This window comes from Poecilia formosa, unplaced genomic scaffold, assembly GCF_000485575.1.
Source record: "Poecilia formosa unplaced genomic scaffold, Poecilia_formosa-5.1.2 Scaffold548, whole genome shotgun sequence".
NCBI classification, from domain to species: domain Eukaryota; kingdom Metazoa; phylum Chordata; class Actinopteri; order Cyprinodontiformes; family Poeciliidae; genus Poecilia; species Poecilia formosa.
Window position 1 is genome coordinate 57,853 of NW_006800487.1, and position 12,477 is coordinate 70,329.

The following is a 12,477-nucleotide window of genomic DNA, read 5'->3' on the forward strand; positions in this document are numbered from 1 at the left end:
TAATATTTCATGTATGTATGTGTGTGTGTGTGTATATATATATATATATATATATATATATATATACTGCCACCCCTGAAAATATCCCTGCCCCCCTCTTGCCACCCCATAAATATTTTTCTAGATCTGCCCCTGTCAGAAACATTTTGAAAACCTGAACCAAACCAGAGACGATCCTCCTCTTCTTCTTCTTCTGTTTCTGCTCAGTTTCCAGATGAAATCCCGTCAAAAACAAACCAGCCTGAACTCCAAGACGTCTCTGCTCTGCATCTGCCTCAGTCTGCTGGCCTTCATCATCACTTTCCTGTCTGGAGTCCAGAACTCCGGACCTGAGGACAGTACCGAGGAGCCGTCCAGTGATCAGAACCAGATCCTGGAGTCTGACCAGTATGTGGAGCCGGACCGCGGCTCCTGCACGGCCGTGGCGGCGCTTCTGCACTTCTTCCTGCTGGCCACCTTCTCATGGAACAGCATGTACGGCACCCAGGTGGTTCTGCTGGTCCGATCCATGCAGCGCAGCCTGCCGTCATACTGGACCCGGCTCAGCTGGGGAGTCGGATGGGGTACGACATTTCAGACACCAAAGCTGCCAAACACCTCAATTTTCTGCTATTTCTTAAATTCAAAACATGCAGAAACTGTCTGCAGATAGAAACAAAACAAACATTATTGACTTTCACAGAATAAATATTTGATCAGAACCAGAACTCTGACCTGGTTCTGCTTCATTTTGTTGCTTCTGGTCAGGAGTCCCAGCCGTTGTCACGGCGATCACCCTGGCAGCGACATACCGGGTGAAGAACCCGCTGGCGTACCGACAGGAGGAGTTGTGAGTTATGGTCTAAATGGGTTCTGGTTCTGGTTCCGTTTGTTGACCCGGTTGTTTCTGCAGCTGCTGGCTCGCTGCTCTGGACTGGAACCAAGAGTTCAGCTTTGGGAAGCCCATGTTCTGGGCCTTCATCGTGCCGCTGGGCCTGGTTCTGCTCTACAACGCGGTTCTGCTGGGCCTCACCTCGCTCACCACCTGCAGGGGGGATCCCAAGCTCAACAGGTGACTACCGCCCCCTGCTGGACACTCTGAGCAGAGCAAAAACAAAACAGCAAAAAACAAAAAAAAAAGTTTAATGAAATCATCTTTAAATGACAATTAAAAAAAACAACAAAAAAAAACCCATAAAATCAAACTGGCACAGAAATACGGGTTTTTAAAACATTTTGTAATTTCAGACATAAAACAACTTAAAACTAATTTGATTCTTTTTTTAAATCTTTTAACATTTTAAGATAACGGGAAGTTTTAAAAGTAGCTGCAGGAAATTCATTTTTTATAATTTATTCAGTAATTTCCCCAGACATTAATTATACAGATGTATCTGTGACTATCTGGTCATAACGTTTTGCCTGATCTATCTGGTTCTGTTTCTGTGGACCCGGCAGCACCAGGCGCTCCTCCCTGACCCAGAAGTTCCTGGTCAGCTTCTCTCTGGCGGTTCTGCTCGGTCTGTCCTGGACTCTGGGCTACCTGGTCCTGGTTACCACGGGAACCGCCAACCTGGCCTGCAGCATCCTGTTCTGCTTGTGTACCACCACCCAGGTAGGGTCCGGGTCCGTGCGGGTCCGCTGCGGCCCAGCAGAACCTGGTGACGGTCCGCTGTGTGTCTGCAGGGCCTCCAGATCTTCATCCTGTTCACGGCCAGAACCCCAAGCTTCCGGGCTGCAGCGAGTCGGTCCGCTCGCCGCCTCTCCGCCGCCGGGTTCAGCCTCAGGTCCACAACGTACCACCTGTGGAAGAACCGGGGCCAGTCCAGAACCTCAGACATGTACCGGAACACAAAGGACCGGGACACAAAGAGCCAGGACACCAGCATCTAGAACCAGAAACCGGGTCAAAACCGGACCAACACCAGCATCTACAATCAGGAACATTCGATCCACCAGCTGCAGAGTCAGAACCAACGAGGTCCAATCGATGGATGGATCAGTGATTTTTTTTTTATATTCCTCTGATGTACAGCATTATGACACCAATATTATTGATATATTATTGATTAATTATTTTTGGATATTTTTTAAATTTTTCTGCAGAGCTGATTTTAAATCTAAGATTTTAAAATCAGATTTTAAAATCAGATTTTAAATGTAACCAGTAAATATTCAGCCTGCTGGTTCTGATCCAGTTTGTCTCGTTTTATTGTTTCTGAACTTTATAATGTTTTTATATGAACTCAGATTATTTTACGTGTTTTTATTGTTTTTATCATCTGAACCATTAAAGACGTTCTAAGAACTCATCACATATGTTCTGGTTCCATGAATATCGGGTCTGTTGGGTCGGGGTTCTGTAGAACCCAGTCTTGGTGGTTCTGAATGGTTCCAGTTTGTGGCCACTGGGGGGCGCCAGATCTCCACCACCACACAGTGAAGGTTCTGTTGGTTCTGAGTTGGACCAGGTGAGCACGGCGGGAGGGGGAGGGGCCAGGTGGTTCTGATCCGGGTTCTGAACATTCCAGATGAAATTTATCCCTCTGTGGAGGACGGACTGAACAGAACCGGAACCTGCTGTGGACACAGAAGGATGGGACGGAGCGCCACGCGGCGTTGCCATGGGAACAGTCCTGAAGGGACTCAGGAGACTCCAGACCGGGCCGGAGGACCCGGTTCTGTTGGTTCAGGTTGGTCACCTCTAGCCCTGAAGCTCCGCCCCCTCATGTTACACACAGGAACCGGTCCGGGTCGTTACGCAACCGCGCAGAACCCTGTGATCCAAATGAAACAGAACCCACTGAGCATGTGGTTCTGATGAGTTTACCAAACACCTGAAGCTCCAACGTGTTCTGCCGTTACATAACCGGGCCGGCGCAGGCCCGTTTGATTCCTCTGTGTGGGCGTGCAGCCGGGCCGGGCGGGACCGTCTGGTTCTGATTTAACCGAACAATGAGAGGGACAAAAGTGGACCTCCTCTGACTGGAACCACATGTGGGCTGGGCTTTGTGGTTCTGCTGGGGAGGCTGACCCGTTTGGTTCTGAAGAATCTGAGACATTTTATGGCATGTAGTCGTTATTCCCAATGTTCACAGACTCAGAACGATGAAGAGGAGGAAGAGGACGGCATGGAGGGGGACAGAATGGTTCCCAGGAAGTTCCTCAGGGGACCGTTATTGAGGTTGCACAACATGGTTCTGGGTCAATGACTGACACAGGGAGAGACCTGAAATGTTAGAGGTTTGGGTCAACCAGAACCAGAAGGTTCTCCATCGTCACATGACCAGAAGGTTTTTCACCAGACTGACCAGATCCGGACCAGAGAACCAGAACCTGCTGGGTCTGAAGAACCGTCCTGAACATGTTCAGCTAGTCTGTATTACCTTTAGGTAACCGAGACGGCAAACCAAACAGGTTCAGCTGACGGTCGACGTTCTGTGAACGAATCAGAACAGAAAACCTTCAGAACCGGATCAGGACCAGAGTCCTGATGGTGAGGAACCGGTGGAGACCAGAGGAGAGAAAAGTTCCTTCTAAACTCAACAGTTTTACACCAAAAACATGACAGGAGCGAAGAACCTGTGACAGTTTGGTCTGAACCGGGTCACTGTGACCTCAACACCCAGAGCATCATCACACAGTGAGTCAGAACCAAACTGGGACTGATCCTAGTATGAACTGGGATCTGGTCCTGGTGTTCTCACAGCAGATGAGACCAAACATTGAGGCTCTACTCAGAACCAGCATCTGTTTGGATGGAGGAGCATCTGGAGAAGCTTCAGTTCAGGTTCCACTTCCTGATCTTCGTCCTGAAAAACGAGGCGTTTGCTCCCAGCGTCCTCCTAAATCTCTGCTGTGGAAGCGAAGGCCAAACCATCGTTATCCCTGCCGGGCCTCGCCAAGAACCCAAACAGCCGTAAATCCCCGGAGTGGCTCCCAATCATTCCGTGTGAAAGGCTTCCTGGCTCCCAGCTCCACCTCCAGGCTCTGCAGGAGGGCTCCAGCACATTTTTCCACATTCACACCCAAGATCCTCAGATTCTCTCCAAGGTTTTGCTGGAAAATCTCGGCCCGTTTCCTCACGCTCCATTTCCCCCGTCAGGCTCCATAAACCCAGATTATCTGCAGAAAATCACAGGAAGAAAGAAATAACACTGTTTGACTTTATGGCTGAAAACAGGTGGAACGTTCCCGTGTGATCCATCCATCCATCCATCCATCCATCCATCCATCCAACCATCCAACCTTCCTTCCTTCCTTCCGTCCGTCCGTCCGTGAACGTCCATCTTCATCAGGATGACTCCGTCCCGTTGATAGGAGCCGCTGAGCCTCTTTGGTTTGACGGCTGCTGTAAGTGAATCTCATCTCACGTCGTTCTTCATGTCAGCAGCTCAGCGGCTGATCCCCGCCGCGCCGCGCTCCGTGTTTCCTGTCAGCACCCGGAATCACCTGAAACCTGCTGACACATTCCTGCTTCCATCCCAACAGGAAGTGGAAGTGGAAGCGGCCGCGGCGTGTCCTCTGATCAGCTGCAGTTCGTCTTCATTACGACGTGACGCAGCGCCGCTGCAGATCCAGCGGTTTCCATCCGCCTGCCGTCCAACTAAAACATCTCATCCATCTTCATTCTGCTGGAATCGGAGCCGCAGATGAAGCTCCATTCATCACAGCGTTACTAATTCAGCTCAATACAGATGCAAAAACACTAAATAATACCAAGGAGTTCTGGTCCAGTTTCTGCTGAAAATGCCTCAGTGCTCTGAAAATAGGAAAACTAACTTATGAGTCACTTTACTGCAGGTTAACATCTCGTTTTAAATCAATAATTAAAGTAAAATTTTACTGGCAGATTATTTCACTGACGAGAGAAAAGTAAACTTGAACTTTTCCATCAATTTGAAGGAATTATTTATTCAAAGTAAACTAACATTCCTCAGAAAAGTTTGTTTTGTTTTATATGAAATATTTCCGATAGAAATATCGGAAATATATTTCCGATATTTCTAACGGAAATATATGAAATATTTCCAATAGAAGCTAAAACAAAATCACTTTGTAACATTTTGTGTTTTTATAGAAATTCAAAATAAAAAAGCCAAAACAAAGCACCATGATGCTACAGGAAGTCAGTCTGAGACGTTTCTCAGTTTTCTTTTTTCTCCTTTAAATATCACAAACGATAATCTATAATCTATCACCATCACGTCTTTTCAGTCGGACGTCTTTGTTTGCTCTGAACTCATGTTTGGTTTTCAGCGGTTTTCCATGTTAATGAGTGAAACATTCAGATGTAAACGCTGTTCAACCAAACCTGCTAAAGCTACTATTTTATTTAAATCACCATGGATGCAGCTGATCTTTCAAAATCTTTCTGATTCTCTGCAGGAGAAACTATGAAAACGATGATCTGCTCTGGTTTCTCTGCAGAATCAGGAATGAAAGAAATGTTAGATTTCAGCTCAAATCATCGTTTTCCAGTGATTTTCTTCTATTGTTTCTTCTCCAGATCTCTGGAAATCTGCTCACATTCTCTGAGCGGCAGCACTTTTCTGTTTTTGTTCCAGCTGTAGAAAACATTTTAACTCCTCTGGTTTGGCTCCAGGCTGGAGGCGGAGAGCGGCTCTGAAACCCGACCATCCGACCCGCTCAGGCTGCAGATGCAGAGCGGCTGGACTCGCAGGGATTTTCCTGCCTAAATGAGAAGCAGAGCTGCGGCTCCTCGCTCCTCATTAAAGCTGCACATGCGGCTCAGGGGAGGCCCCGTGTGGCCCCGCCGCCCTGGGAAGCCAATTTCATTTTAAAAGCTCCGTTTGAACTAATTCTTCAACAGATCGTCCTGCAGAACAAGCCGAGGGGACGAGATGTTTACGCCTCATGAGGTCAGCGCTGCCTGTTTACAAGCAACCCAAACAGTCCAGCAGGCCCGGTTTCATCCTCACAGATGTTCTGGAAAATCATCCTGAAGCTCCGGATCGGATCATCCTGCTGGGAGTTCGTCCTACCGTCTGTTTCTGCAATCAGGTGTGGGACGGAGCGGCGCGCTGCGGGGGACGCTGCAGCGCCGCAGCTTTTAGGAAAATTTGAGTAAAACGACATGAAAATAAACGCAGATAGAGAAAAAGGAACAATGGCGCAGAGCAGTTTACTGGGAAAACATCCAAATGTGTGTTTACTGTCAGTCGGAGTCAAACCTCTGCTAAAGTCTTTACAGATGAGAAGGAAAACAAAGTCAAGTTTATTTTTACAGCAGGAAATCAAAGAGCTTCAGATCCTAAAACATCACACAGGCAGCAGTTATGGAGCAAACAATAAACATTTAATTTACCATCAAGAAAATCATCAAGTAAATTAAATATGTTGATCAGAGACATTCATCATGTCTGTCAGCTCTAGTTTTTAATGTTTGTACTTTGTTTTCTATAGATCTACCTCACACAGATACTAAATCTCTTTTTGGTTGTTCTGTTTTTTACAGTTTCCTTCTATTAAATTATGACATCATTTCTGTCACAAAGTGATTTTTGAATATTGTGTGGAAGTTTATAAATACTTATTGTGGACATAAATTGTCCAGATTTTAATTTTTTTAAGTGATTTGGTCAAAAAAAAAAAAAACTCCAAGTAAGCAAACCTACATCTTTGAAAAACAAAAGTGGAACCTCCTGCACAACCAACAAGAATGTAGCTAGTGTTTGTCTGGTTGATAAGTTAACAACAAAACTCTTGTCTTTTCCAGCAGCCATTGTACAATGCAATGTCTTTGAGCTCAGCTGAGGTTGCTAGGTGACAGGCTGGAGTTTGCTATGGTTGCTAGGCAACGGGCAGTGCCTGCTGATTTGTTACGTTACATTCTGGAGGTTTTTGAAACGGCTCATTTTCCAGACATCTATAAAACATGAAGTTACAGCCAGAAACAGGCTGGATGGGATTTTAAGAGGTAGAATCCAAAATGGAGGCAGAAAAATGTGCAAAATGTTTTAGTACCAGAGTTACAGTCAGGTTGATCCTCAAGCTACATCCAAGGAACCTGGACTGGGAACAATCCACACAGGATCCTTCAGAACCGGTACCGTATGTAGCTGGTTTGATGGTCAGCAGCTCTACCAGATCTGGGTCCAGATGGATGGGTTGAGCTCTGGTTTGGTTTCCCTCCTTTCCCTTGAAGAGGACTGAGCCTCCATCAGCCTCCATCAGAGCTTCATATCTGCAGATCGACTCCAGGTAACCAGAAGGTCATCCTGCTGCATCAGCACCAAAGATTCAGAGATGAATCTGATCTGTTTTACTGGAACAGATCGGATCAGGAGCCGACCCAGAACACCAAACTGAAAACAGACTGAAGGAGACCAGAACAAAACAAACGGGTTCCACCTCCAGCCATCTGGACGGAGGAACTCGATGTATGTATCGATAAGACAGAACGTGTCCCGTACCTTCAGTCCTCCTCCGTTATCCCCTTTTTAACAACTGGTGGCTCAGTTCTGTTGAAGGATTCAGACTGAATTAATCTGTCTCAGCGATAAAACGCCAGAGTCCTGCGTAATTTAGTGCATAATATGCCCTAAAAGCAACACACAGCTGGTGTTTTATGAGTCTTAAGGGCCTTGAGACATAAAAGTGCTCTTAAAATGTGGATTTAGAGCCAAGCTAAAACAAAATGTTCAAATGACACATTTCAAATGACAACAAGTCTGAATCTAGTTACAGCAACAATAAAGACAAAGGTTTTCTACAGAGATTCAACCTGAACCGATGGGTCACGCCTGGTCCTGATCGATGGGGCCCTTCAGATGCTCCATGCTCCCATTTATAGCCTCCAAACCAACAACAACAGCAGATCTTCAGAACCTAAAGAAACCGCGTGTGGTCTGGGCTCTGACGGCAGCCGAAGTCGTCATCCTTCCTTAGGGCATTCCTCCGCTGAAACACCGCGTCTCATCCGCCCAAACATCCGCTCCACAGCGACTTTTCCTAAAACAAGGGAATCCCAGGCCAACACGAAGCAGGGAGTTCCTCTGCCTCGTAAGTCATCTGTCAGAGGGAGGAAGACGACGACAAGAGAAACGAGGAACAAACAGTATTCATCTCATCGTTATTTATGACTCCAAATGATCCAATGTGGAATCCAGATGGAGAAAGCCGTAGCCGTCCAAGCAGACGACAAACTGGAAGGAAGATCCTTCCTGAGACAGATAAAGTGTCGACGTACCGACTCGTCTGATCAGGGGAGGTGAGAAGATCTTCATGGATAACCACGACCACAGGAGAGAGAGGAAACCCTCCAAAACAATCAAACTGCTAAACTCCTGAAGAACGTCTTCAGACAACGAACACTGAAGTCTCCATCAGAACCTCAAACCTTTACAGGTAAAAACTCCTGAACAGCAGCAACTCTTCCCAGGTTCTGGTCAAAGTCCAAACCCTTCGCCAGCCGCAGGAAGAAAACTGGAAACTCAACCAAACCAACCAAAGTGATGAGAATCTACAAGGATTTACTCTTCCTACCGTCAACAACACAAAGTTCTGCTTTAGTGTTTTTGATAACTTTGAAAACATTTAGCTTCTCTTAAATTCATCTTTCCCAAAAACTCTAAATCATTTATTCACTGTTACTGTAAACTTAAAACTGAATAAAGTTAACCTGTGTTGAAGTTTTGGTTATTGACTGTAAAGAATTATATTGGTGCTCTTATTTTGAAGCAGTTCAGTTTCCTGTCCTCATGCTCTCCACTCATAATGCTGTGCAGCCAATGATGTTTATCAAATACCCAGAAAGCATTGCTGTAGTTCTACAGGAAACAGCTTAGATCTACTGATTTTCTACAAGTTTTCTGACTGAAATTGTAAAATTATCAAATTCAGGAGCAGAGTTAGCAAAACCCAACAGATCTGTTCAAAAATATCACGTTTCATTAGCATGTTAGCTGTTTAGCATTATGTTCTGCTAAATGCTATGTTGTGGTAGCACTTCCCAGTATTTCTGGTTAGCTTTAGGGTTAGCATAGTTAGCTCCTTAATTATTCCACCACTGGTTTCAGGTTCTGATCAAAGTCACAGCAGATACATTTATGGTAAATCAATAAAGCTCCAGGTCTCTGGTAAAAACTGATTTCCTCAAGACCAACAAGAAACAGGAAGTCCAAGATGGCAGAAACATTAAAACAACTTTTAACAGATCCAATCTCCTCCCAACGGATCAGAGTGGAAATCCTCCAATGTTGAAAATGTGGCGAGGAAATTCAGAGTAAAACCAAATTAGACCTGTTTCAACCTGCCAAGACCAACCACCAACCAAATCTGGAAACCAAAGCAGACCAAGTGCAACATCTGGGCCAGGAGGAAACGTTGAGGTTCTGCCTCAACCTGGTGGAGCTCGTGACGTCAGGAATCTAATTATTGGCTCAAAACTGCAGGAGGAAGAGGAACAACGCATCCGTGAACCGACAGTGAAAGCTACTAAAGATTATTAATGACGCAGAACATGAACAAGACGGTTCGATGCAGGACAACAAACAGAATCTATTAAAGATTTGAAGAACAGAGCTCTCCGAGGACCGAATGGAAAACCGTTCAGAACATCTGGGCTCCGAGGAACATTTATCACAACATAAACCAGCAGCATGATAAAGAACAGAGCGTTCGGCTGGAAACTCCAGAACAGACACCAACGCCAGAGTCCAAACAGATGTTCTGATACAAGCTTCTGCAGGACGCGGAACCAATTAACCACCAAACCCCCGAAGACATAAAACCTCCTAAATGGACGAAGAAGAACAGGAGAACGTTTCCACTGTGGAAAACCGGCAGATGGATGCGGCTCCTGGGACCCAGCCGGGCCAGCAGTGGTTCCCAGGACCGGTTTAAACTGGGTCAGCTGACGAGCACGGTCAACCTCACAGAACAAATACATGACATTTGTGAGGAAGCATCAACACAACCTGAGTCCAAACAGTCGTTTTATGGTTCTGATCCGAAGTGTTGAGCTGTTTATTATTTCACAGGAACCGACTGACTGTGATCCAGCAAAGGTCAACAGGTCAATATGGAGCTAATTTGGTTAAAATAAATCAAGTTAGAATAAAAAGCCAGTGAGTTTTATGGTCAAAGTGATAATTATGAGGAATTTCATCCAAACAATAAGAAACTCGGTTCAGTCACATGAAAATAAATAAAAACAAAACCAAGTTTTCTGGAAGGAAAACATTCAAAGTGGCAGCAGTGCAGGTTCGCACCGACCCGTTCCCATAACGTTTGGTCCCATGTGGGTTCTGAAATCAGAACCCACATGGTTCTGATTTCAGACACCTGGTCCTGGTTCTGGTCGGTCTGAGTCATGAAGTGTTTTGGGTTTCCTCTGGAGTTTGGAGGAAGAAACCGCAGAACGATAACATCCAGGAGTATCTGACTGCAGAGCGGTTCTTCCACCAGGAGCACTGACTCACCCATCAGACCAGCTGAGTGGCGGCCATTTTGACCTCTTTACTCTTCAGAACCCTGACCTGGCCATCCCGGACTGGTCCCAGCACCTTCTGTTAGACCTCCACCTTGTCCAGAACCTCCTGATTGCTCTGGATTATCCTTAGGAATGAGGATGATCCAGAGCAATTTTAATCAAAAATAGTAATTTAGATGAAAAATATTGCAATTTAAATATGTGGAGAACAGATAACAGAATCGCTCTTGGACATCTCAATAAATAGGCTAATCTTTATCCAGCCATTTTCAGTATGATCCTGGATCATGAGGATAATCATCCTCATGATCCAGGATGAGGATGAACTGAATCTCTGGTTCAGTTCTACTACGTCCTTTGAGCTGAGTCGCTTCTTTATTTTCTTTCCACGTTGAGGCTCTCAGATGTTAATGACCCCCGTTTTTCAGCTCTGTCATAATTTTATGGGTCTCATCATCAGATCAGGACAGCCGTACACTTAGACCTCCGCAGGAGGTCAGAGGTCGCGGCGATGACCTGCTATGTTCCTGAAGAGCTGAAGGTCGGCCCAGCGAATGGAGGACGGGAGTCGGACTCCTGACTACCGCGGGCTAAGGTCTCTGTATGCGGGGCGCCGTGCTAACCACCGCGCCGCGCAACGCCCCTATTGCGGTAGCCTATGCTGTAATTTACAGATTGTCTTTGTTAAATTATTTACATTTTTATTCAATTTGAGCTTTCTGACGAACTCGCCTAGTCCACCTTCTTTCATTTCCTTGGAAAAATCTGTTTTGTCATGTGATTGCGACTAGTGGACTAGCCCAGAAAAAAATCATTGCAGAGAAAAGAATCGACTAGTCGATTAATTGATGCAACCCCTATTTCAGATTGTGGCAGGAAGCCGGAGTGCCCGGAGAGAAACCTGCAAACAGGAAACCTGTCAAAACTTTTTAACTTTTGCCCCTTAAATTTAAATCAGACATGTTTGGTCCCAGTCAGATTTCTCCACCCTCAACATGGTTACTAATTAGGTCTTCTAGGATTCTTTTCTTCTTCCGATGTTAATATTTTTAGCTCCTCTCCAAAGGGCCCTTTGCCATCTTCCAGAGGAGGCGCTGGAGAAATTAACCTCTGGTGTTCTCAGTTCTTTTCATAAATATAAATGAAGCCGTTGTTGNAAATAGCAGTAGAACTCCGTCAGCTTCGGATCCCCACAGATGACAGAGGACAGGTGGTACGTCTCCGTCCCACATTCTGCAGGGACCTCGATGGTCTGAGTGGCTCTCGTTTGGTACCTCCTGGTCACCCTGTGCAGAAAAAACACCAGGACCTTGTTATCGGCCAGACAGTGTTTTTTCTGCCAGGGTGACCCGCAGCCTGAACAACGGCGCTTACATGCTAAATCCAACCAGTACTCCAGCAGTATGGATATACTGGTTGAAAATAGTATCGGTGGAAGAGCAATCATGGCGCCGTTGTTCAGGAGCCTGAGGGAAGTGGCTCCACAGTTAGAGCAGAAGTCGTTGTCATACATCTCTCTATCTGTGTCGCCGCCAAACGAGTCCAACCAGACCAGAACAGACTCCAGCAAACTTTTTATATCATAGTCCTTCCCCACATCTGACGGTAGCTTCCTCTCGCTCAGCTCCATCAGAAGTGGGGAAAGGTCTTGTTGACAAAAATGTTTGCCGGGCTGACGGACAGCTGAGTGTAGGAGACTCCCACAGCAGGGGATGGACGATGCCTCCAGAAAAATCCTTTCCTGAGCGAGACACCGCTTGGTGACGCTCAGGTTCAGGACGCTCTGGAAAGCAACGTTCACCCAGCTGTTCTGGAGCTCATTGGAGAACTTGAAAAAGTTCTCCTCAGCTTGTCCGGGTCCTGCAGATGCTGTCCTCCCTACAACTGGGAGATCCGAGTCAACACTATCTACTGAAATAGGGGAACTGGAAACCTCAACACCAACGGAAATCTTTAAATTCAGACTTGTTTTCCTTGGCAAAGGAGCAGCTCTGTTGTTGTCAGAAATACAAAGTTCCCCATCCGGGGAACTTTGTATTTCT

At 46.0% G+C, this 12,477-nt stretch overlaps 1 protein-coding gene and 1 long non-coding RNA gene across 2 annotated transcripts in view; both read left to right on the forward strand.

Moving 5' to 3' along the window:
- adgrg7.1 (adhesion G protein-coupled receptor G7, tandem duplicate 1) overlaps positions 1-1,872 on the forward strand; it is an 8,651-nt gene extending 6,779 nt beyond the window's left edge. The window contains exons 10-14 of the mRNA XM_016665086.1: positions 208-563; positions 748-829; positions 893-1,051; positions 1,438-1,594; positions 1,666-1,872. Coding sequence (XP_016520572.1) covers positions 208-563; positions 748-829; positions 893-1,051; positions 1,438-1,594; positions 1,666-1,872 — 961 coding nt within the window. The remainder of the gene's footprint in view (positions 1-207; positions 564-747; positions 830-892; positions 1,052-1,437; positions 1,595-1,665) is intronic.
- A 320-nt stretch (positions 1,873-2,192) lies between these two features.
- On the forward strand, positions 2,193-4,830 carry LOC103129473 (uncharacterized). The gene is made up of 2 exons (XR_475077.2): positions 2,193-4,332; positions 4,471-4,830. It is a non-coding gene; the product is annotated as an uncharacterized LOC103129473 (long non-coding RNA).
- Positions 4,831-12,477: the final 7,647 nt, after the last annotated feature.